This window comes from Epinephelus moara, chromosome 12 (genome assembly GCF_006386435.1).
Source record: "Epinephelus moara isolate mb chromosome 12, YSFRI_EMoa_1.0, whole genome shotgun sequence".
NCBI classification, from domain to species: domain Eukaryota; kingdom Metazoa; phylum Chordata; class Actinopteri; order Perciformes; family Serranidae; genus Epinephelus; species Epinephelus moara.
This window is the reverse complement of record NC_065517.1, coordinates 33,181,374-33,207,474: the sequence shown is the minus strand read 5'-3', so window position 1 is coordinate 33,207,474 and position 26,101 is coordinate 33,181,374. Positions and strand designations below refer to the sequence as shown.

The window sequence follows — 26,101 nt, the reverse complement described above, 5'->3', positions numbered from 1 at the left end:
TCTTGTCTTTGTCATGGAAAAAGAGGTTAATGAAATGAAGACTGACTGAAACTGTCTGGGGAAATTTTGTTTTGTAATCTTGTCATATAATTTTAAATGCTAACTAACTAACTCTAGCTGTCAGATAAATGTAGAATTAAAAGTGTTATATTTCCCACTGACATGTACACGTCTTCATAAGCAGCACCATGCATATTTGTCATTAAGTTTTTGCACTTGTATCAAGAGCGGATGCTTTTAATGACTCACACTCTCCATGGCGCCTTTGTCGCCTTTCATTTGCCCTCAAACACCAGTTAGTAGCCTGCACCCACATCGTTCTAATTCTGTTCATTCCTTTGGTGTGGAGGAGGCAGCAGTTGGTGGTGTCCTTGTGTGTGTTTGGTGTGTGTGTGTGTGTGTGTGTGTGTGTGTGTGTGTATAGTGTGTGTGAAGCACTCTGTGGTAGCAACAGGTGGGCTGGGTCATCAGGACAGACACATAATGCACTAAAAGGGAAAAATGTTTGCAGACAGTGACTCACACTTTGACTTAACTATAAAACACAGTCCTACGTAAGAGAACGATACTGTAATTAGACACTTTGGAGCAGAGCGGTGAAGTGGATGATTGCACAGTGCAGCTTTCCCTCCTCTCTCTGCTGTAGGACGTTCACACTGCGCTCCAACCTTCTGTCATTGTGACATCGTGACTGTTTTACCTGCTGTGGATCAATGTGTTGGCCTGACCAGCCGTTGCCAGGGCTTCACTAGATCAATGGTTGGCTTTTATATCACACACACACACACACACACACACACACACACATACGCAGGCGCTCTCAGCTCTACTTCTGAAATGACACACACCCCGGGTGTTGTTCACACGATCAATGGTTAGCTTTCTTGAATCAGATGCACACACAAATGCACATTCGAGTGTGCGTGGGCAGAATTATGTTAAATTGATTTTGTAGTTTGTTATCTGAATGCAGCAACAGAAAGGTCAGCCAGAGAACAGCTGCTGAATCAAAACACTTCAATTGTTCACATTACACAACCACCCTGGATCACATTTATACCAGATAGATAGATAGATAGATAGATAGATAGATAGATAGATAGATAGATAGATAGATAGATAAAATCGCACATCAGATCTTGGTGAATGAATTATTCACATAGTATAATTTGTTGAGAACAGAATGACGTAACAGTGAAAAGTAACAAAAAGCATAAGGATCACGCTCATTAAACTTGGGCACCAAACGCAGATTACCAATAACATCAACACCACTCGGTGCAGACCCAGCAGGAGCAGAAACTTCTGTATTAGACCCCCCAAGAGTGCTTCCCCTCACTGATTAAGTGCAATCTAGACTCCTCCAACTCCAATTGCATCCTCTCAGTGCTCTGCCTCTCCAGCTCAAGCTTCTCTGCCTGCTGAAGTTTCTCTAATTCAAGCTGCTTTTCTCCGTCTACTTTTAACTTTGACTTCTGCTCAAACTGCATAGCTAACAGCTCTTTCTGCTGCTCAGAAGTCAAACCAGCTGTCTGCACAACTGCTGGCAAAGACAACAACACAGGCGCTGACTTCTCTACAACACTTGTTAAATCAAAGATGACAAAACCTCATTTATAATCTCATCTCTAGATATTTTCTCTGCGACTTCAATGTCATTATGGTCAGATCTTTACAGCAGCTGATCCAGACAGTTTCTCCCTAACTACCTACCTGAGCTAGCTAAAACTCAACCCCAGTCTTCCTGTGGTTCTTCGGCAGGTGGATGAAGCATGAACCCAGTGAGTCTGTAAAACAAACTGCAATAGGCGACGCACAAAAACTCATGGATGCCCCTGGGATAGCTGTTCCAAAAACAGCTACTGACTAACTGCTCCCCATCTCACTGACAGAAAAAAAGCAGACAGTCACAATCCACAGAGGAAGGTGTCCTGCCACCAAAATAGTAACACTTCCCTTCTGTTCGGCACCCAACAGTCTGACACCAGGAAAAGGTCAGGTATAAATGCTGCCTAAAACACAGCCGGATCAAGGGCCCGTCCCAATACCCCCCCTTAGCCCTAGCCCTTGGCCCTACCCCTACATTTGCGCGTTCCCGCGAGGGGTAGTGGTGTCCCAATTGCTTTTTGCATGTAGGGGTAGGGGGCATAACGAGGGGTAGTGGGTATGAAACTAGCCCTAAGAAACGAGGGCTTTCAGATGCTGACTTGCCAGCAAGGGGTAGACGCCGCCATGGCTACCACCGAGCAAGAGACGGGGAAAAAAGTTCATACATAGCTAACGTTACTGTCGTCAGGTTGCTTGTTAGCTAGCTAGCTAGCTAGCTCGCACTATCTGGCGTCTGCCATCTGTCCTGTTCTGCAAAATTGATACGATAACATGCCTGCTAGTATAACTATGCTGCCTCGTAATGTTAGCTGGTTAGCTAGCTAGCAGAAGTCCCCTGTCGTCTGTCGTTCATCAAATGAAGCATGATGAATGTGGCAAATGCGATCGGTAGGATGGATGAGACTGACACTGTAGATGCCGGATGAAAATCTAAATGGCTCGCAGCTTCCTGTTTAGAATAGTTACGTATGCCTGAACGTAACTGATGCAGTGACGTAGTGAGTGGTGTCCCAATTCCTAGGGAAAGATTTCTACCCCTACCCGTCGTTGCTTCATTTTGAGGGCCAAGGGGTAGTATTGGGGGGGGGAGGGGGTATTGGGATTAGGCCTAAGTCACCTAATCAGCTGTGCAATCAAACCATGCCTTCCACTACCTGTGGCACAAAACCTTTTTAATAAACAAACCTTAATGGATTAGCCCCCTTCTGTTACGGTGAGATTTGTTATGGGTAACCCATCACCAGGATAAATGTTGGCATTGTATGTTTTTGCTATCCACGGATCCGTCACATTTGCATGCTGTTATGTGGTGGATACGTTGAAACATCATATTTTAACAATGTAAGAAAAAATGTTGGTATATATTTCTGCACAACACAGATACGTTACATTTCAGCCCGTTCTCATTACGAAGTTGTTGGAATAAGAAAGACCTTTAGCGGCAGTATGATATGCTGCCAGGTGGCATCAGTATGTAACACGACTGGAAGTAACCTTTTGCAGTGTTATGATATGCTGTAAGTCGCCCGAATGGCAGCTGTCACGGCAGTGTATGTGGATGGACAGCGTTAGTTCCTAAAGCGGCTGGACAGCACCTGTCACAGGGGTATGATCAGTGGTGAACGGCGTCAGATTGAAACGCTGCCAGTAACAATCTAATATAACTGTAAAGTCCCTAGAGCAGGTGGGAGGGGTGGTGGATGGGTCCAACAAACCTGGGACTTTCACCCAAGAGCCTGGTGTTTGCTTCCTGTATGAATGCAGAGCCAAACCATGATATTTTTTTCTAAACCGAACCATGTGCTTTTATTGACGTCTCGTCAGTGGTAGCAGCGTCCTTGAACATCAACAGCAAACACAGAAGGATACCTAGTTCATAATATGTAGACATGGATGGCCACTGACAAAACGGTGAAATGTGACAACCTGGGATGAGAACGTGTTGTACAGTCGCACATTTTTATGAAACTTTATGTTTCAACAGTGCTGTGGTTAACTTGTGGTTAGGTTTAGGTACAAAAACCACTTAGTTATGGTTAGGAAAAGATCATGTTTAGGCTTAAAAAAACAGTTTGTGGCACAATTCCAGCTGGAAACACAGTGATGCCCTAGTAAAAAACTATGGTTATTCATGGGATCATCTCAGCAGGAATTGCAGCGATGTGCTTTATATTGCACTATCCCCAGTGAAAACAGGTTTGTTGCCATTCTCCAACAGTGGTCTGCAGCTTGACAGGCGTCTCATCAAGGTACCTAGCCTGATATTGTTAGAAAACTAACTGAAAGAACGAGACACTGCTGGAGTAGGAGGACACGGGCAAAAGGAAGGGAAAGGGAAATGGGGATTGACGAACAACAAAGGTGTGGTGGGGAACACTAGGGTGGAGCAAACAAGACTAACACAGAACAGGTGTGAAGGGAAGACTCTGGGAACAGGGAAGGACTAACAAGACAGGTGTGACAGAAAACAGGCGGGAAAACACAAAGACAGGAAGTAAAACCAGACATGATACACGAGGAGGGAATCAACAAAACAAAACAACTCATTCTGATAATCTAATTCTGCCACGTATAGTGTAATGAGTGCACTTCCATTGATGGGAGCTTGGAGGCATTCGTACACAGAGGGTGGGTTGTGGGTGGACGGAGGGATTTTGGGGCCTAATATTGAAATTCTGCCCTCAGGCCCTCTAACAGGTTGATCCAGCCGTGCTTAAGCGCTCTTGCATTTTGCATCAAGCTCTAATACTTGTTGCTGAATCTCTGATTAATCGTGATCTTCTGCAGCCGAGCGTGTCAGCTGGGTTTGAGTGCACAGGCTACATCATAAGTTATCATCTAAGAAATTTACTCAAGTGGAAGTATATATTTATACGTTGAGGAAAAGCCTGAAATGTGCCTCGAGGTACAGCTATTTTTTTAATGAGGAGAGAGGGGAACATTGTCACCAATCTACAGTCAGCTTCTATTAATTGACGGTGAAGATGAGAACCATTAGAGTCCAAGCCGCCACCTAATTGTGTCAACGAGGCTGTCATAATGAACGGTGTGAAATGCCTCAGCTGGACACAGAGCTTACAGGACTCACGTGGATCAGCATCCTTCAGGGGCCTCATTAATAACCTTGAGAAGGGCATATTTCTTCCAAGTGAGTCAGTCCCTATTTTAATTCAGATCTCCACAACAGTGTAGCGATCACTTTATATTTGCAGATAAGCTGTGTGAGAGGCAGGCGGAGAAACAGAAGGAAAAATAAATCATCTCAGGCGTTGATCGCAGCACGGCGCATAATGAACACAAACAACCTAACGTGGGGACATAATCATGTTATGGCGCGCGGCCCCGCTGCCATACAATGATGAAAACTTTCTTTAGAGAAGTAATTCGTCTTGTAGAGCAGATTTTTCAAAGTGAGATGGAATTTAATCTCCTCATCACCCCGGGTAATCTCATCCTCGCAGAAAACATACTTGAGTGATTCACTGACATCCGTGTGAATAAACAGCTGCTGGGAGCATTAATCAAAAGACACATGACTGCAACAGACATGTCTGTTTTACATATGCTGATATTATTCACCAAACACAGATTAAAATGAACACAAATTGGACTCAGCAGTGAATTCATGGTGGGAAGATTTCAGTATCACAAGTCAGGCTTATATCAACACCATTATGGTCTATAATCCTGTGATGTGATCAAGTCACAACCTCCAGAGATGAAAAATTACGCTGTTGGAGCCATATGTTTGATTAGTGTGAAATGTAGGATCCCACCATGGTGGCTTATGTCATTGGCTAAGGCAGACCATAGTATTAAAGTTCATGCCAGTAAGCACAGGTGTTGCTGATGCTTGGAGTAAAATGTATACAGCTGTATTTACTGTAAGTTTGTGTTGATAATCATTGGGAAGTTATACTGGTTATACTAAAGACAGTGGTGAAAAAAATAAACAAGTAATGATATTCAGCATTGATAAAGATTGGAAGTAATTTTCTGTGTACACATCCAAACAATTCGGCCAGTTAGCAACGCAGCTAAAATATAGGCTAGTCACTAAAAAGTGCCAAAAACTGCAGTTCCTCTAATGGCCACATGAGGCTGGCTTCAAAAGTGAGTCAATCACCACAGACCCCATGTTATGACCCCCAGCTTTACAGCAGAAATAAACATGTTTACAGGCTGGTACAAAAAACGATGTTGGTCTCTCAAGTTAATTTTAACTTTCATGACAACTTTTTAATTTATATGACCCACCTGTTTGCATTTTATTAAGGCTTAAAGTTATGCATATTTAAGGGTGGGGCTCTGTAAAACCAAAATGGCGATGACCAAAATGTCAAATTAAAGGCTTCAAACCGGGAGATCACAAACCAAAAGGTGACGTCAGGGTGGTCCATTATCTTATACAGTCTGTGGTTTAGACACCAGGAGGCATCAATACAAAGTGAACCTTCCATCTCCACAATACTCCAAAAGTTTCTGTAGTTTATTTAGAATTATTTTAATACAACCCAGTTGCCAGAGAAAAATATTTGCACTGTACGTTTCTGCGATCCAGGAATGCGTTACATGTGTGCACTGCTTTGTAGTGGATACGCTGAAACTCTACGTTTACGGCTTATCCTCCTGAGACCCTGTGCCATCATCTGAGGACATCACATTCTGTATTTGTTGGACCTTAAACTACATTCTACTTAACTCAGACCTCTTGTCCTCATTCATGGACACATTTTTGTGCCATCTTGTGGTAGTAAGAGCACAATACACTAACCCATGTAAAAACAAGATGGCAGCCATCTCTGCCAAGTCAGTCTGCAGCCGATTCTGACACCAAAGTGTTTAAGGTCCAAAACCTGATCACATTTTATGGTTGGAACTTGCTTATTTATGATTGATAATGTTTGTAGTTTGATATGGCAACAAATTTGACAGTAACAACAACAGTACAGTACAGTTGTTACAACAGTAACAAGCTTTTATTATCCTCTTATTTGAGGACGTTGGGACTGATTAGGTGCGACAGACTGTTCCTTCAGACATAAGGACAATCCTAGCTTGGAGTATGGATCAAGGAAAATTCATGCAGAGTTTCTAAATAAACAAATCACAGAGGGTTTGTTGCATTATTTGTAATTTAGTTTTTGCACAGCAATGTTCAGGTGATCAGTTTTATACTTTATTACACACACCCCATATGAGGACATCTTTTTTTTCTTCAAAACTATTTCCTGTTCAAAGACATTGTTTTGTTTTATATATGTATCAGGCCCTACTGATCCCAGATAGCTAGGAGACATTAAACATGTATACCAAATAGGAGCTGAGGTCTCAGGAGGTTTGAACACCCACGTTTAGTGGCACAAAAGCTGCTTAAAGGAGGGACTGGTCAGTAGAAAAACACCCAGGTTAATAGGCTCAGACACCACTGGGGAACAATTCAGTGTGCTGCTAAGAAACACCCAGGTTCAGTGCCACAAACGCAGCTGGGAAACACTGCAAAGAGTTGACAAAAAACAGCCGATGTTGTTGGTCTTGAACAGCAATCTGGAAATCCATCGGTAAAAAAAAGAAAAAAAAATTATTTTTTTTGCAGAATCTGTTTTAAGAGATTACTTGAACAGTGGTCTGCAATGATCTGCAACTTGGCAGGCATCTCGCCTGAGTCTCACACCATCCACCATCCCCTCCAGCTCCTGATAACAAAGGTCAGCTTATGTATCACACCACATTAGAAACACTGATATGATATGTAAGAAAAGTGCAAATGTAAAGTATTTATGGTTTGCAGAAACATATAATGCCAATTCTTCTGGTGACTGGGCTGTGTAACAGGTTTGTTTTAAAGCAAATTCTCCTTCCTGTCCTCATGAAACACCAGCACAGTCAGTCAGTTTGTTGCTGCAGCCAAAAATCTCTTTTAATCATAACCTTCCAAATCAAATGCGAATTGCATTGCCCTCTAATTCCTATAGATGTTAATAGATACTGACAATTTTAATGGTGGTATCAGCAAATTTAGAGAAATATAGGAAACTGCTGTCTCAGCAAAAAAAAAAAAAAGTTTAAAGGGCATATTAATAAGAAACCTGATTTCAAGATTACACTCTCACACACAGACACTCCCCACAGTATAAAGCTGCTATAATCAATATATTATATAAAAGACAGATCAAACAACTACTTGCATGTAAAATGTGTTGCTCATAGTGACGCACCCACAAAAATAACCATCAGACTCTGCAGATCCTGTCAGCTCTACATAGCTTTTCTACTGTCTTTCAGCTCATTGTTTGGGTTTTCAGGTTGGCAACTTAACTGTTTTGGTTAGCTCCAACTACAGCTACGACAGAATAATAAAACATGCTAACTAGTTGCATTGTGTATGCTAGATGTGAAAATAAGCAGTAGTTTGCAAGTTCACCATATTAACCTAAAAGGTGATAATATGTCTTTACAGTTTGTTTTTGCTGCCACCAAGTGGCCAAAAAAAAACGCTGAACGCATGTTTTAAATGAGTGCTCCACTAAACAAAACAAGACTTTGACCCAGAGGACTGTTCGTGTCCTGTTTGAAACCAAAAATCAACGTAATTTTAACGTAACCTTACCTAATTTACGTACCTTTGTCACATTGTTACGTAACTAACGTTCATTACTGTTCATCGTTATGCACGGATGTCACTCTATTACATATATACATTAGGTAACAAATGTTCTTATTTTAAAACATAATCCTTTTAATAAACTTAGCCAAGTAGTTTTTGAGTTCGGTCTTAACATTAGTATACAGCATCTAGCAGCAAAAGTGAACTCGTCCTGCCCCCGCTGCTGTACAGAGTGCTGGTTGTGTGTTTATTCAAAGTTTATTGATACTGAATGTGTCACATGTCTAAAATGCACCAGCTCATGTCTTTTTGGTCTCCAGTAATACAGCCACCAAGTCTGAAGTGCATCTGATGAATGGCTCCTGAGATATGCGAAGGACATACAGACTGAGCCTCTTCCACTTTTCTTCTACACTTCTTTAATGTCTCTCTTTATTTTCTTGCTTTATTTTTCATATTCACGTCTTAATGTTTCAAACTTCTCTCCCGTCCTCAGCTCGCTTTAACAATGAGCAGTCAAACCAACGGTGGGGAGGAAGCATCTCCTGCTCAGACCAATCAGAAGTCATTCTTGGATGAAGTCATTCTGACCTTCAGTTCACCGATGGCCTGGCTGCTGGTTGTGGCTCTGATCATCACATGGTCGGGAGTCGCCATCGTTCTCTTTGATCTGCTCGACTATAAAACGCTGACAGGTAACACGAGCCACTGTTGATTATTAATTTTTATGGTGACTGTCATCTTTTCATAGATTATTTGCACCATTCAATTCAACAGTCATTCAATAATTCCATCATAATGTGATTATTATGGGCTTGTAATGTTTTATTATTCCTTCAACTCATTCACACCCATTCTTCACATATCCTTTACATATCCACGTTTCATCTGAGCATCTCTCAACAACCATTCAGGCATTTTTGAAGCAGACTTCAAAAGTGGGCACGCTCTCATGAAGGTCATTATTTTCAACGTCCATGTGTCGAATTAGGGGACACACCATTGAATTTTTCTTTTCAACATGTCAATGATAATATCTCAACATCTGTGCTGCTTGAAAGGTTCAGTGTAGGATTTAGGAGGATAAATTGGCAGAAATGTAACATAATATAATGAGTATGTTTTCTTTAGTGTATGATCACCTGAAACTAAGAATCATGGTGTTTTTGTTACCTTAGAATGAGACGTTTATGGATGCTTTCAGACCTAGAGTTTTCTTGCTTTGGTCTGAATCAAGGACTAATTTTGTGACAAAGCTGTATAATTGCCTAGAGTTGGTTCATGTTCTAACGGCAGCATTTACAAGTGGACCAGATCAAATGCCTTGTGTGAGAAAGCTGCTCTTGATTGGTCAGAATTTCCATGCGGGAAAAATCCAGGAAGTAAAGCAAACATTGAAGAAGAGTACACTTGCAAGATAAATGTGACACTTTCTAATGTCACAATGGAGGGACAACTACGCAGGTTGATTTTAGCGCTGCTCATCGTGGACTATATTGCTGTCATTGTTCATTTTAGTCAAACCATACAGTTTGAAAACGAGGCGCGGCTCCAACTAGAAAACAATGTTTTGATGCATTGGATGTGCTGAATGTGCATATTAAGGCAGTACAGGAGGAGGTGCACATTAATAATCCTCCAGGACTGTAACATGCTCATGTTTAACCCAAACAATGTGTCATGTGACTGCAGTTGGTTCAGATCCAGGTCGGAACACGTTTTCACCACAAACGAACCGCACCAGAGTTCATTTGTAACCGGACTGAGACCACCTCTTCAAGAAGGTCTCAGTCTGGTTGTTTTGGTGCACACCTGAGTGTGATTGCTGTGTTCACACCTGCCACCTGGCCATCGTGTGTCGTGAGGGTTAGATGGGTCCAGGTGTTAATGGGTGTTAAGTCGTCTGGGTAGGGATCCCAAGACTATATTGTAAATATAGTAATGTACAATGTACCTCACCTCCAGATGCCACTCAGTCCCTCTAAATCTTACACTCTGGACCTTTAACACTGTTTAAAGTGTTTTAAGTGTTGTGTGCTTCCCTTCACTTGACAGCCGGACGTATTGAAAATGACACACTGTTTTAAGGAGAGCATTTTCTCACACTCACATTCACCTTGACTCTAACATATATTAGTCCACCAGCTGACAGTTTATGTACCAGTGTAGAAATACAGCTGAGTACATGCTCCACTCCTTCTCATTCTCACTTATACATCATACACTGGTAGAATGGATGGAAAGGGCACTTCATGGTGTTAACATGCAGTTATTATTTTAAATAAAACATTTATTTATTTTAAAGTTATGATTTCCCTGGTTTACATGTTCTTTAAAATTCCATACGTTGCCTGCTGCACTACAGAAACTGTCATCAGCTTTATTTCCTCACATATTTCTAATCCTATTATCTCCAGCTCATAACTTAATTGTCTCGAGTGATCAAATTCCGCTTTCTGTGATCAGACTTTAATTACTTCATTGTCGTGAGATAACAGAAAATGAATTTCCCTGAGAACGATGCTATGTAACTGATTGATTAAAGTAAAAGCAGCAGTCAAGATCTCCTTCAAACATTTTCAGTTCTGCTTAAGACTGCCTATTCACTGGCGCCGTGATCAGGCTTACAAGGCCATTCATTTATAGCTGGAGATAAAGAGAAAAGCTGCATAACATGAGAAATCAAGAGGGAGCAACTGTGCTGCGCTCTTTGGTGTGTAGTTACGTTTTGGTGAATGCAGAATCTGGGTTGTTAATGACCCCTGAAATCAAAACACCGAACAAAAATGTCACCATATTGACATGATGATACTCCTGTTATTATTTACTTTACACATAAAGCATGTCAGACATTTCGGGAAATACTGTACACTTACTCACTCCCATATCTGTCCATCATGTGTTCACACTATGAGCGACCAGTGTTGGGCAAGTTACTCTCAAAATGTAATAGCCTATACTACATATTACTAGTTACCTTCATTTGAACGTAATAAAGCACTTTATAGTAATACTCTCTGTGCAGAGTATTAAGTTACTAACTTACTACTTAAATAAATGAATATCCTTGGACACAGGGAGGGTCAGGCAGAGGATCAAAGCCCGATAACTATCAGATATGGATAAATATTTGTGGGTCTATGGTATGAGACTCAATGAACAAATATTGAGGTTAGCACAATGAACGGAATGGGATGTGAGTCACTCACTATGACGAGCGCAAATTAAAACACCAGGGCTGAAAGACCCACCTGCCAGTTCCCGGAGAGAGAGTTATGAGTAGGAACAGGACTGTGTTGCTCTGCAGTTGTAGGTAGTCTCTATATACAGACTCTACATTAAGTGAATGTAGAGTCTGTAGGCAAACCCCGGAGATCTTGCCTCCGGAAGAAGAGCGGAAGAGCCCTGGTTTCCGGTTGTAGGCTGTTTGTAGTCCGCGTGATATTGACCAATCACATCTGCAGTTGTTCCCAGGTTAAACAGTCCGTGCGGTGAACTAACGAGGCGGAACATAATTGGCGTCACTGCAAACTCTGAATCCAAAGCAGTGGTTCAGCATATTTACTTATACGGAAGTCGGAAACGGAAATTCGCCTCCTCCGCTCAAATTAAACCGGAATGCCAAAAAATCGCGGGTCTGCCCCCAGAGGCTGTATCACCGTCTGCCGGAAGTCAGACGCCAAATACAGCCAATGGGTTCAGAGAATGAGTTGTAGGTGATGTGAGTGGAAACACATCCAACATATTAGCATCACCCAGATGTGCCGATCACTGGGATGAGGAAATAGCATACTGGAGGCCAGCTCCTTATCCCCGCTGTATTCAGGCAGCCTTAGGATGCAAAAGCAGAACAGGATATGGTGTATGTCGCTTTATTAAAAGAAACACACTGAACATGATAACGCACTGTATGCCATGACCCAGATGTGCTGATGACTGGTACCCTTCTATAACGTAGTCTGTAGCGACATGACAACACAAAACAATCTTTTGGGGTGTTTTTTTCTGGTGGCGCACCGACGGAAGTGAATCAGTTCAGATGAATGAAAAATAAAAACAAAAAACTATTTTGGGTGGTAACACAGTACATGACACTGTAATATCACCCAAAATTCTGTTGGTAACATGTTATATTACTAAACCCCCAACCAGGAACCCTCTTGTTGTAGGGCAACAATGCCAAACACTGCACCACAGGCTACAGGTAATTTTTAACAGAAGCCGGTGACATGAAGCTACAAACTGACGCACGACCCTTGTTGCTACAGACAGTATGTTGGGCTTCAAATCAAAACTGAGCTGGCCTTGACCTTTTTCAGTTCTCCAATGGGAGAGAAGGGAGGAAAGAACTGTTTATTTAACACTAATAAGTAACAAATTACCTTGCTTTTTCCATAAGACCTCTTAGAAATGATAAATTATTTAGATATAACGGACCTGTAAAACAAAGCATTACCTTTAAGTCTCATGAGCACAATGGTAAAGCAATAGCATGCACTGTAGTGATCTGAATAGACCTGACACACAAAGGTCAAATTGCCTCCAATCTTCCAACCACACAGCAGGAAATCAATAACTTTGATTTTGTAAAAGGTGTATTCCAGTGTGCAGTTCATTTACTGTGATAATGACCTTTCTATCAATTCTCATATCTACTCCTTTTCACTCCCACACATCACCATGTATTTGGACTATCCTACAGTGTGAGGATAGTCCTGCCTCACACATCCAACACACTCATCTTTAACTCCTCTCTTCACTCTCCTCCTTCCTTCACCCCCAACCCTTCACCTCTTCTCCATCCTCATGCTGTCAATCACCTGCCATCTCATCCAAAGAGTACACATCATACTGTGACGACCCCGTGTGTTTATCTCCTGGTAAAAACAACAACAGCAAAACCACTAACAGTTTGACTGCACTGCTTGCTTGTACTAGAGCGTTGCCTGCATCAGACCACAGATAATCGAGATATACATGATCTGTCTTCTATGTGTCCAGTTTATAAAATGTACGACTCTGTATGTCACATTTTAAAGGGTAAATCAACTCTAAATCAGCACAAATATTGGTGCTCTTTCAGGTCCCCAGGTAAGCAGCTCAGCTTTGCTTCCAGTTTTCCCAGTGGCCACTCGCAGTATCACAGCAGAAAAATCCACTGCGGCCCAAAAAGCATTTTCCACATAGACCACAACTGTAAAAGTAACGTTTGTAAAATTGTTGACAGGACACCTCGAACTGCAAACAAGGTCAGTTATGATTCTTTTTATCATGGTTTTTTGATGTATTGTGGTTTTATATTTTGTCATTTAACATCATTACAATATTAAGTCTATGAGCCAAAGGGAAACCCACGGGCAGGGCCAGTGAGAGAAACACTGCTGTGTATATTCAGTGGGTTGCACACTACAGAGGTAAACCTGGAAGTTAGAACTTTTTTTGGCATATGCATTAGGCAAGCAATTTCATAGGAGTGAATAGGCGCCATCTTGGTATCCAACGTAGGTATTATTATACATGTGCGTGTTCTCAGTTGGTTGAAACTTTCCACCATCAGTTGTTTACACCAGTTGTCAACTTTTCAACTTTAATTTCAGTTAGCATGTTTATTTGCTCAGTCGCAAAACAGACAATGAATTATTGTTTACTCAGACTCTAACAGGACAATAAATATCTAAATGACAAATTTGAGTTAGCAAACTCGTTGGCTCTGTCGCTAACAAAGCAATAAATCTAAATGCTCAATTTAAGTTAGCAAACTCGTTAGCTCAGTCGCTGAAGGGGGCAATAAACTTCTAAATACAAAATTTCGGTTAGCATCTTGTTTGCTCATCACTATTAGGACAGTACTTGTCTTAATGCTAAATGTCAGCATGCTTGTTAGCTCAATCTCTAATGTGATGAAACATTTCTAAATACTAATCTTCAGTTAGCAAGCTCCTTTGCTAAGTTGCTAAATGTCTAAATGCTAAATTTCAGTTAGCAAGTTTGTGTGCTCAGTCGCTAAAGAGACAATAAATGTGTAAAATTTCAGTTAGCAAGCTTATTTGCTTAATCGCTAACAGGACAGTAAATACTTAATGCCAGTTAGTAAGCTTTTATCTCAGTCCCTAACAGGACAATAATCATCTAAATGCTCAATTTAAGTTGGCAAGTTTGTTTGCTTAGTCGCTAAAGGAACAATAAATGTCTAAATACTGAATTTCAGTTAGCAAGCTTTTTTGCTTAGTCACTAAAAGGACAAATTAAGTAAATGCTGAATGTCAGTTACCAATTGTTGGCAAAGCCACTAATGGGACAATAAATGTCTAAATACTAAATGTGAGTTAGCAAGCTCGTTAGCGCAGTCACTAAGGGGGCAATAGGCTAAGTCAAAAAATGCTAACTGTCAGTTAGCTAGCATAATAGCTTAGTCGCTAACAGAACAATACGTTTAAATGTCTAAATGCCAAATGTCAGTTAGCAAACTCAATAGCTTAGTTGCTAACAGGACAAAAGGCTAAGTCTTAAAATGCTACGTCAGTTGGCTAGCTCAATAGTTCAGTCGCTGACAGGACAATAAGTCAATACTGAATGCCAATTAACGAGCTTTTTTTGCTCAGTCGCTAACGTGACTATAATTTAGCAAGTGCAAACCCATTTCCTTTTTGTGGAGCAGTTAGTAGAGGAGAGTTTAATTATACTTGTTGGTGCAACAAGCTGTGATAGCGTCCTCCATTTTTGACTGTCCAACTCACCATTTTGTCCAAGGGTAGCTCCTTTAAAGTAGCTTACTATTGGTCAACAGTGCAAATTTGCAAGTCAAACATCACCAAAGTTGAACAGAGGGTGTGAAACATGCAGCGGCAGGGCCGACTGATTGCAGGCCATGAATCTCTCTAACTGCAGGGAGAGTGTGTATGGGCGTTTGTTTTCCAGAAAATGCCCTGTTAGACAAATGGGCTTTCACTCCAGTGGAACATTTTCAAACTTTTGGGGCTCTGGTGTAATGGGCCATCGGAGCAATTGCATAGTACCATGCGTGACTAGCTTACTAGCCATGCTAGCTCTTGTGTTCAGGGTTGATTTACCCTTTGAGCATCCTGAAGTTTCCTGATGTGAAACTTGTTAACTTGTTTGCTCAGGATGTGGGTTTTTTTGGCCTGCTTTCAAATGTAAACTGTTTATCAGCCTCTCAGCTACAGATGGACGGCAAATTAAAGGGAAGAAATAACATCAAAGTCTAGAAAGGTGTTCAGTCACTGCAATATTCAGTACTTATAATAAATTCTCCCAAATATCTGACACTGTTTGAGAGGGTTGAACACCATTATTTGTGTTTTGATGATGGTGGTGGAGAGCAATTAGGTAAATTTACTGCATGGAAGCATCTTTAGTTGTAACGTTTCATTCATTTTGGGTTTTTTGTCTTTAATTTGTCTCCAGTTTGTGTATTCTTATATCCTTTTTTTTTTAAAGCATGACAACTCAAAGTGTGCATGGGTTACTGGTGTTGATTGCATGTTTGTCTTTGTTTCCTTTGGACCTGCTAACAATGGTCAACGACCAAGAAGCCGTGTGATACACAAGCTTACAGCAGACATCCAAGAGCTGGGTTACAACTACTGTGTCTAATGACGACAGTAAATCTTTCAAACCGAATCATTTGTGTAATTTTGCAGATTTATTTTGTGGTGACAGCTGACATTGAAAAATACATTTAAGCTGATGTGGCCAACATGATAATCCATAAAAACTTCAACGGAGAGAAGAGAATACAGAGTCCCTGAATGAGATTGATTCATTTATCTTCCATATGTCAGGCGGCGATATCAATAAAAGTTTGAAATCTTTACTCTGAGTCGAGGAAACGTTCCTCCCAGGGCCGAGGATAGTGCTGAGCTGAGGAGGAAATGCACATGAAAGGCAAAGCGTCTCCTGTACGTTGTGGTTATCTTCCATTTTCTGAGGCAAATATTTGCAAGTTGACAATGACAAAATGCCGGGCTGCGTTTTTAATCACAAGGCTTTTCTCCCATCATGACATTTCAATAAAGGCCAGTGTGTGTAAATGAAACAGCGAGGAGACATTCTTGGACAATAAAGAAGAAATGCAATTCTCCCTGTCGCCGTGAAAGAGCAGAGATAGAGCTCTGTGTGTGTGTGTGTGTGTGTGTGTGTGTGTGTGTGTGTGTGTGTGGAGAAGCAGCATCAAAATAATAGGCCTACAGATAGTATAGAAATGGGGAGACAAAGACACTTGCGTAGACATACAGTATAGAAAAACACAGTCTATGTCAGAGACAGAGTGCGTGGAGACAAAGCAGCAGCACTGCCAACACTTAAATCAAACTCTCGTTCTTTCTCTCTCTGACAGAGACGCAGAAAAATCTGAGTACCTCCTAATGTATGTGATTATTTTTGAAAAGGGAAACTACTTAGATTGAGACAGATGAAATGTTAAAAGCATCCAATGTTTATTTTCTAGTTGAGATCAGACGTTAATGACGAGGGTGTTAAAACTTATTCACTATATCACTGTTCAGTGTCAGAGTGACACGTGTGAGGAAAGAAAGAAAGAAGGAAGGAAAGAGAGAAACAGACAGAAATGAAGATAAGAAGAGAGGATTGAGAGAAAGAGGGTAAGAAGGACAGAAGGAAAAAGTAAAAGCAGGGAGAGGAAAGAAGGAGGGGAGGAAGGAAACCAAAAAGAGAAAACAGGAGGATGGAAGAAGGGAGTTAAACAGAAAGAGAGAAAAAAAGAAAAACATCCAGGAAGGAAGACAGGAAGACAGAAGGATAGAAAAGGAGAAGAAGTAAAAAAAGAAAAGAGAAAGGAAGGAAGGAGAAGGGAAAAGTTGCAAAGAAGGAAAGAGGGAGGCTTGAGGGAGGGGCAGAGGAAAGTGAAAGGCAGACAGACAAAGAACGAAAGAACGAAAGATAGATGTGAAGAAGGGAAGAAGTAAAAACTGGAGAGAAAGGGACAAGGATAAGGAGAGAGGATTGAGGGGTGATAGAATCAAGGGGAGGAATGAAGGAAAGAGGGGAGGAAGGAAAGATGGAAGGAGAACGAAAGAAAGAAGTCAAGGAAGGAAGGAAAGAAGACAGAAGGACAGAAAGAAGTAAAAAACTGAGAAAGAAAGGAGAAGGAAAGGAAGATAAGGAGAGAGGATGAGGGAAGTAAGGAAGAAAGGAAAGAAGGAAAAAGGAAAATAGAAGGAGAGAAAGATAGAAAGAAAGAAAACAGAAAGGAAGGAGAAAGGGAAGATAAGAAGGAAGGAAGGAAGGAAGGAAGGAAGGAAGGGGAAAACAAAAAGAGAAAGAAATAAAGATTTGAAGGGAGGAAGGAAAGCAAAAGACAGAAGTAAAAACACAGAAAGTAAGTAAGGACAAGGAAAGGAAGATAAGGGGAGATGGTTGAGGAAAGGAAGAATGAAGGAAAGGAAGGAAGGATGAAAAGAGGAAAACAGAAAGAGAAAGAAAGAAAGATGTGAAGGGGGAAGGAAAAAAGAAGTAAAACAGAGAGGACGGAAGGAGAAGGAAAGGAAGAAAGAAGAGAGAAGAAAGAAAGAGTAAACTGAAAAAGTAAGAGAGACAGAAAGGAAGGATGAGAAGAACAACAAAAAAGAAAGAAGCAAAAAACAGGCAAAGAAAGGAAAGAGAGCGATGTTAAGAAAGAAAGATGTATAAAAATAATGAAAAACAAAGAGAATAAATCTCTCTGTCATTTCTCTTCTCCAGCTCTGGTTTGTTTCTTAAAGTCACTTCCTGCTCTTTTCCTCCTGACGGTTTCTCAGAAGCCTCTGGGTTTATTCTTTTATCTCTGCGGCACAATTTGTATTTTTAATCTCTTTTCTTTGTGTTTTATCATTTTGATGTGACTGTTAAACTACACAAACTCAAGGTGGAGAGACGCAGGCGGGAGATTAGAGACGCAGGATGAGAGCATGAAAATAAAACTGAGACAGAAAATGGATTTATAGAAAGTGGAGAGGAAGAAAAGAGACAGAAGAATCAAAGAAAGAAGGATAGAGGAAAAGTAAAGTGAAAGAGAGACTGACTGAATGAGTAACGGCAGTAAAGGGACGACAGAGAGTTGGCAGGGGGGAAGCTAGCTCTCTATTCCTGGTGTATCTGTGTGGAGTGCCAATCAAAGAAATGTCAGTGCATTAATCAGCTGTTTATGAGGATCCATTATACGCCTCCTCCACACTGGGCAACAAACAGGCACAAAGCTTCTCCCACCTGGGAGGGGGAATATTAAAAAGATCAATTAATGAGAGCAGCTGCTGGGACAAAGCCGTTGTGAAGAGCAAAGAAGTGTCAAAATAAAACTGAAATAATTATAATTTTGGGTGTAATTGACTGGCTTTGCTTTAAAATGCCTCCTTTGCATCATTAAGCACAAGAAACGTTACCGGCTTTGTTAACCGTTGAACCCTGATGTTACCTGTCTCCTGCCGTGTGTATTTAACACACACATTCACTAATGAGTCCGCAAAATTATTTGTGGTGGAAGTCATCAGAAAAGACAGATAATAACAGTAATGAATCAGTAAATATCTTGATAGAGCTCTCATTTAAGTCATCCTTTAAAAGTGATTTATAAATTGTAGTTAACAGCTTTATTACTAGCTAATAAAGCCCTTATTAAGGCTGTTTAGATCAGCAGCCCTCGGCTTCAGTTATGCTTTAGAAAGCCTCTAGCATGAGTTTTGGACATCTAGGGACAACGTGTCAATTTCCACTTGTTACATGCATCGTGTCTTTTCAAAATAAATTTTAGTTCTGTGTTCCCACATAGCTTTCATCACCCAAAACTATTTTAAGATTAGGAAACAAAACTGTTAGCAAAGGTGAGTTGTGCAGCATTTCTGGCGTGTGTGCCTGGTGCTAGACCAAAAACTAGTGACAGCGGAATTAAAGACTGTGAGGCAGAGTCCTGCACAGGTACATCTTTGAAAACCCGCACCTGCCAACACCTGTAAAGCTCAGTACCAGAGCTTTACCTGTCATTATGTCTAAGTCAAATCTGCATCTGCCTGTGCATGTTAATGAAAGTCCTGCAACCCGACCCACACCTGTGATTAAACACACACAGGCTACAGTCGCTTACATTAAGCTGGGTTCTCCGTTCTTGAATTACAAATTCAGCGGAGGAAAAGTCTCTTTCACTGTCGGTGCTTGATGCTGGAATGGCGAAAACATTCTGTGCAATCACTGCCAGGTTAGGAAACATTTTAGCATGCTCCTTCCTCCACCATAAAACCTCAAAACGATCCTCCTTGGGTGTCTTGAATTCGATGAAGGCTGCCACCTCATCCTTAGGCTGCAAAGTTTCATCTCTGGATTCCTCCACGTCGGGGTCAAAGGGGTCAGAGGTTCAACATGTGTCATTGACTTTCAAAAAAGGAATTGCGGCTTGATAAGAGTAATTTGGATGCCAAAATATTGCACTCAAACTGCACATCTTCTTTACCTGTCAGGTACTCTGTGCAGGACTCTGCTTTGAGGCATCAGTTCTGCTTGACTGGAACTCTCCATGAGGAGGGCAGTGGAATCTTTATTATCATCTTCAAAATAAAAGCTCATACACAAGTAAGAGCACATATTTCACAAATGTCAACAACTACTTCCAGTGTTTCCCACAAAATTAGATTCTATGTTTGGTGCTTTGCTTTGGTGTATGTTTAGCTAATGGATGGGGAAGTAGGGGTATGCTGGATCAACAGACTTTCTGTTGCTGCCATTACACAGGTTAGACCCAGCACCGGGTTGCGGATCTTGCATTTTCCATGGCAACGCAGACGGTTTTATCTAATGCAGATTGGAAAAACAATGGATTGTTTTATATGTTCACTAATCCAGAGAAACAGAGAGCTCCAAAAATAAAATAAAGGGATATATGGAAAACCCTGCTACTTGGTTAGATTTAGAAAAAAGATCATGGTTTGAATTAAATTAGGGACGTTTGTTACTTTAAGTATATTGATGGGTATACATATCAATGACTAGGTTCCATCGTTTAAAAAAAAAATCAACTTTTAGTTTCATATGGGACACGAACATTGGTCCTCTGGTTAAAAGTCCTGCTTTTGTTTGACCCGTCCACCTCATGTAGACTGTCTCGATCTTTATACTACATACTTGTTAAAAATCTCCACGTCTGGTGATAAAGGGTGCTGAGAAGAGTTGTCAGTGGCTTATGATGTTAGTGCGTTGTCAGTAAACATCATACACTGTAGGTTCTCGCTTTCTAATAAGCCTCCAACAACAGATAATCAGTCATTTGATAAATTAATAAATTATTTGTATGATTATCCATTACGTCTGCACTTTTAAATATCAATAATTGGTTAATGAATGGATTTTTACCTCAGATTCTCTGCAGCTGTTTCCCAGCAGATCAGGGCTCAAACTGTTCACTGAAGCGGTCTACCTGATTAAATAAAGAGCTACAGAAACAAAGCTACTGAAGAAGGATAAACACAGACCTTGCATCCTAAATTCTATTTGAATTATTGTCTTATAGCTGACTGATCTGAGAAGCTTTGCTAATTGTTTTATTAACCATTAAAATAGACATTAGTTAAAACTTATGAACCTTTTACAAAGGTCGCCTTGTTAGATTTTTTTTTTTTTGGCAGGTGTGTTTAAGGTGGTAATTTAAACCACTGGAGTGGAAGCCAAAAGTTAGCAAGTGACACTGTAGTGGTGAGATATACACTATATTGGGACAGACAGTGTCAGCGTCGGAGCTGCTGATAAAACTGTGTTGAAATGCTGCTGAAATCTTGTCTGTGTTGTTGCTGTGTTCTCATCCAGCATGTCCTCCGCATCATCAAGAGAGAGATACAGTAAGTCCTAACATGTTCTGTAAGATGAAAAGTGTGTGCCAGTCTTTTTATCATGTTTGCCTGCAAAACAATACATCTAAAGCTGTATGTGAGTGACTGAAAATATGCGTCACGATGAAGGTCTCTGATTGTTGTTCTCCTGTGTGGCTTTATCTACTTTTATGTGTCTTTTTCTTTGTCCCTCTTCACATCATGCTTTCTCTGTTAACGTTCTGTTCGTGTGTCTCTCCTCCTCAGGTCTCCCTCCTCCTCCCGCCATCGCCAAGAGGGGTATGAAGGCTAGAGGCAAGCAGAGACGCCTGACCTATCATACATATCACATTCACCACCTGTACTAAATTTAAATATATCTAATCTGTAAACCTGTTTGACCAAGCTGAGACTTACAGTGTCCATATATAAACCACAGTGTGTGAGCTCCAACATGTACACATCTATTTCATAGAGTATATACTAAGGCTGCCTCTGACAATGAATTTTCCTAGTCGACCAACAGTCGTCATTTAGGGCCAGTAGTCGACTAGTTGCCCACATGTTTATGATATCAATTTGATTATTAAATTAAATATTTTGGTGGTTTGAGTTGAAGGTGTGAGAAAGAATAGTATCAGTAACATTGTTAACACTGTGCTACATTACAGAGAAACACAAAACCGTACTAATGAACCTTCATTAATATAGGCCTATATTTTATCTACAAGTGCACGTCACACACTGAGCGAGCCGCCTGTTAATGACGCTGTGGGCTAATGGGCATGTAGCTACTTCCATGTTTCAGATGATACGTCATGTTTGTAGTCGACCAATGAAGATGAGTTTACATATCACCTTGGGTTCGTCCTTCACCTTCTCAAAATGATCCCACACTTTGGATTTCCTGCCCGACATGTTATTAACTAGCCTGTGGAATAACCGCAGGTACCAGCCCTGGAAATTAACCTGACTCCTGTCTGACTGCTGAGCGTGGACACTTCCTGTGTCTGTCCTTTCAAATTAAATTCCCACATGGTCCAGTCATATAGGGTTTGAAATATTTTGACAAGGTGCAGCTCCTACTAGAGTTTCAACTTTGTTTTTTTTTTTGTTTCTTTTTCTGCGACTAAGCGACCAATGAAATCTTGCCGACGAATGACCTTTATGGTCGACTAACATTTGGTCACCTATAAGGAGGCAGCACTAATACAAACAGTATACATGCTATTTTATACATACTACCTTTTTGAGACTGTTGTTTGTAGGTGCTCCTGATATTTTGTCCACTTCCTGTTTACTTGTTCAAGTTGAATTTTTACTTCTTAAAACATTTCATCCTACTTTTACTTATATTGTTCCATTTCTTTATTCTATGCAGCTGGTTATCGCCCAGTAAAATCGAGCCCTGTTGGAGTCCCGGCCACTCAGGAGAGCACCGATTGGTTGGAGATGATCTGGACTTTTGCGGCCAGTTTGGTAGCTCCTGATGAGGAGGAGGAAGGTATTCACCAGCTAACTGAAACCCTCACATGTAAGAAAACATCACCTCATACTAACTGATCATTTATCCATGACGATGATTAATAACTAATATCATGAATAAGATTCTTAACGTCTTACTCATGATATTTACAAGCACCAAATCATGGGTGAAAGGTTTTGATATTCAGAATATAAACTGATTATTAATCAGCATGAGAATGCACTGAAAAGCAAACTATATGCTCATCGTGATAATCCTGGCTGTGCAGATAATAGCAGTGATGGAGCTGTCAGAGCGTAATCACTCACTGACTAACACAGTTATAATTAATATGACGCCCTTTTAACCCGCTAAATTGCACAGATACATTAGGCATAAAATAAACTTCCAGTCTCATCTTCTTTATTCAATTATCAGAACCAACGGCCCATTAAAAATACTGCTAATTAACTGTAGTGAAAACTTGAACTGGAGGCTTATGTTTTTCACAATACAACACTTGATAAATAGATGCTCTCGAATAAGACCGGGGAGCAGAAAGATATGTTAGCCACAGTTATTGTTATCATAAACATAAAGGAGCTGTTAATTTACAGAGGAGAAGGTTCAAGGCCAAGACATGAGCAGCAAAACAGAAGAAAAAAACCTTTCATACAGTCAGGTTAAAGTGGAAATAGACAAGCTTTTGCTGTAAAATGAATCTGTGGATTCTTTGCTTGTAACTTGATGGAAAATATTAATTTAAGATAACAATGGTCCTCTTTCACCAACTGTTCCTTTGAAGATTTTCTTCTTAGAACCCACTCACAAAGGTGACTTTGTGGGATTTATTCTTCGGTAGCAAACTGAATCTACGAATTGTTAGTCATTGCATTTTCTTCAATCCTACAGTTGTATAATATTATAGATTTTAAATTACAATGATATTATACAATGAATACACTGATATGGGGCGGCAGGAGCTCAGTGCATGGGGACTTGGCTTGGAAACTGGAGGGTCACTGATTCAAGTCTCTGTACAGACCAAGCATGGAGTGTGCACTGGTAGCTGGAAAGGTGCAAAATTGCCTCCTGGGCACTGCAGAGGTGCCCTTAAGCAAGGCACTGAACCCCCAATTGCTCAGGGCGCCTGTCCAAGGCAGCCACTTCACCCTGACGTCTCTCCATTTAATGCATGTATAGGTCCTGGTCGTGCGTGTGTGTGTATTTCAGGCGTTTTTCATAACATTCAAAACAGGACAGGAAGTAAAACCAGACACGACACATTAGGAGAGAATCTACAAAATAAAACAGGAAACAGATTAACACAAATTAATAACATAAAACAAGGACAAACACAAACAGAAAACCCCAAAACAAAGTCCACAAGATAACAAAACATAAATAAAAACCCTGGGGCAGTTCAGGCAGGTGGGACGAAAAGTAGTGAAGTAGCACTCTGAGTAAGTTACAGTATTAATAACTTACAGAAACATTGCATAAAATAGTCCACCTTCCACCTTCGCTCCCTTTCTGTCTCATACACACAGCTTGATCACTGTAGAGCTCATTTCTGTCCTCAGTCCTGATAATTGTGCTACTATAATACATATTAGCTGTATTATATGTATTATAGTCCTGCCACGTTTCCCCCTGAATATCATCTGTAATGTTGATGTGAAAGGACACCTTTTTTCATCTGTGTCTGTCGCCAGAAGTCACTGACCAAGCACTGCTATTTGATGACTTCGGAGTCAGACTAGGTTGAACAAACTATATAAAATGTATGCTTAAAATTAGAGTCCAAAACAAGCAATAACAAGAATGACACAAACAGTAAAGAGGAGCTTGAGTGTCCAAGTGCATCCAGTTGTCTTTGTGACAGTGGCACCAACCATAACACCACTTGGAAATGTTACACGGTGAAAAGTTGTCTGTTTCCACTGAAATATTTATTGCTCACAAGGTATGGTAATATCAGCCAAGAAACTGCAGGTTGGGATTTAATATTTACACCTGCAATAACTGAGATTGATGAACTAACTTGGACTGATGAACACCTCATTTTCCCCTCTGGCCTTCAGCTTTCCACTCTGAGGAGCTCTGAACGAGAGGAGCGTGGAGAGAGGACAAGAAGTATGAAGAACAAGAGAGACGAAGGAGAGAGCAAAGAGAGACGAGTGTCTGAAGTAGAAGAGAGGATGTAAGGAAACAGAAAGATGTAGGATGTACAGTTTATCACAGTTATGTTTCTGTCTGTCTATTGTTAATTGGAATTTGATGAATAAAAAACTGACAATTCGATACCTTGGCTTTGGTTTCCTCTCTGAGTGTTATACAAACGCCATTATAGTCTTTAACCACATCTTTATTCTGCACACCCTGGATTTACTCTTAAAGACAGTACTCATCTTTTAAATCAACAGTTTGATAAATTGCATATTACAATGTTTCTCTAAGGTCTTTTTATGCAACTGAAAATCAAAGTGGTGTTCATTTGATATTATCTTGCTGTGCAAAATGTCTAAGAATCAAAAATACTTGCCACAGAGGTTTTTTTCGGCAATAATCTAAGGACAAGGAACAAGTGCGATGGTCACTAAGTGTTGGCCTACAGAAAAGCGTCATCCCTGGGGCACTCTATTGATGATAGGCTAACTGTTAGCCATGAATCCTTGTGCAGTCATGTGTGCTAGCTAATGCTAAATCACTGTGCAGCACTTATCCATAACAACACGGTGAAGTGGTAAGCTAACAATTACATAGTGGCTAATTAGCTGTATTATTATTCCAAGTGTACCGACATTCTTGTGAGCCACAATGGATCGTTTTGTAACTTTTTTAACAAGAGACTGACACACCATCCACCTCAGAGCCAGCCGGTGAAAGTGCAGATGTATCAGCTGATGAACCAGATGAGAGTGGACCTGAAATGTATGACTCTGGAGACAGCTCAGGTAAAACAACAGTCTTCACTGGTCAAAAGGTTGGTTGGGTACACAGAAGGATGACCAGTAAAGGCAAACAAATCCAATAGGTATGAATCAGAGTCAATCAACAGGCTAACTCCAAAATGCTAGACACCAAGGAGCTAAGATGAACTGGCACTGAGAGAAAACAAGACACACACTAAATACTGTGGTGAGGGGAAGGATATTGAGACACAGGTGAGGCTAATCAGGGCGGGGCAGACAGTCAGACACAGGTGAAGTCATCAAAAGGGAGGGAAAACACACAGGGGCAGGAAGTGAAGTGATCTGAAACGAGAGGATATGTCAAAGTAAAACAGGAAACAACATGAATGAATGAAATAAAAAACATGACCTAAGAAACTTAAGCTGTGACAGCAGAGGGTGAGGCTAACGCACGTAGCCATGCTGCAACTGCTGCTCTTTGCTAGGCTAATTTATACAATGTATAATGTCATAGGCTTGTCCTAATAACGTTAGCATGTTTGGAAAACATGTTTAGTATAAGACAGTTGTTTTGTCGTTGAACCTTGTGAGTTGTAATAGAGTCTAATTTTGTAATGTTACCTTTGTTAAATGTTGCTATTGTCCCTGGCTTCATATGAGAAGAGGAAAAGATCGCCCGCTACTAGGCTAATTTACATAA

General features: G+C 40.6%; 1 protein-coding gene across 3 annotated transcripts in view; it reads left to right on the top strand.

Annotated features, from left to right (window-relative positions):
* LOC126398537 (triadin-like) overlaps positions 1 to 24,784 on the top strand; it is a 30,838-nt gene extending 6,054 nt beyond the window's left edge. The window contains exons 2-6 of one of the 3 annotated variants that reach the window (XM_050057966.1): positions 8,712 to 8,910; positions 13,054 to 13,095; positions 21,289 to 21,336; positions 22,403 to 22,525; positions 24,571 to 24,784. In XM_050057966.1, the coding sequence (XP_049913923.1) occupies positions 8,724 to 8,910; positions 13,054 to 13,095; positions 21,289 to 21,336; positions 22,403 to 22,525; positions 24,571 to 24,593 (423 nt within the window). In that variant the 5' untranslated portion in view covers positions 8,712 to 8,723 and the 3' untranslated portion in view covers positions 24,594 to 24,784. Of the gene's footprint in view, positions 1 to 8,711; positions 8,911 to 13,053; positions 13,096 to 21,288; positions 21,337 to 22,402; positions 22,556 to 24,570 lie in introns of all 3 variants that reach the window. The other 2 variants (XM_050057965.1, XM_050057967.1) reach the window with 2 other exon arrangements.
* Positions 24,785 to 26,101: the final 1,317 nt, after the last annotated feature.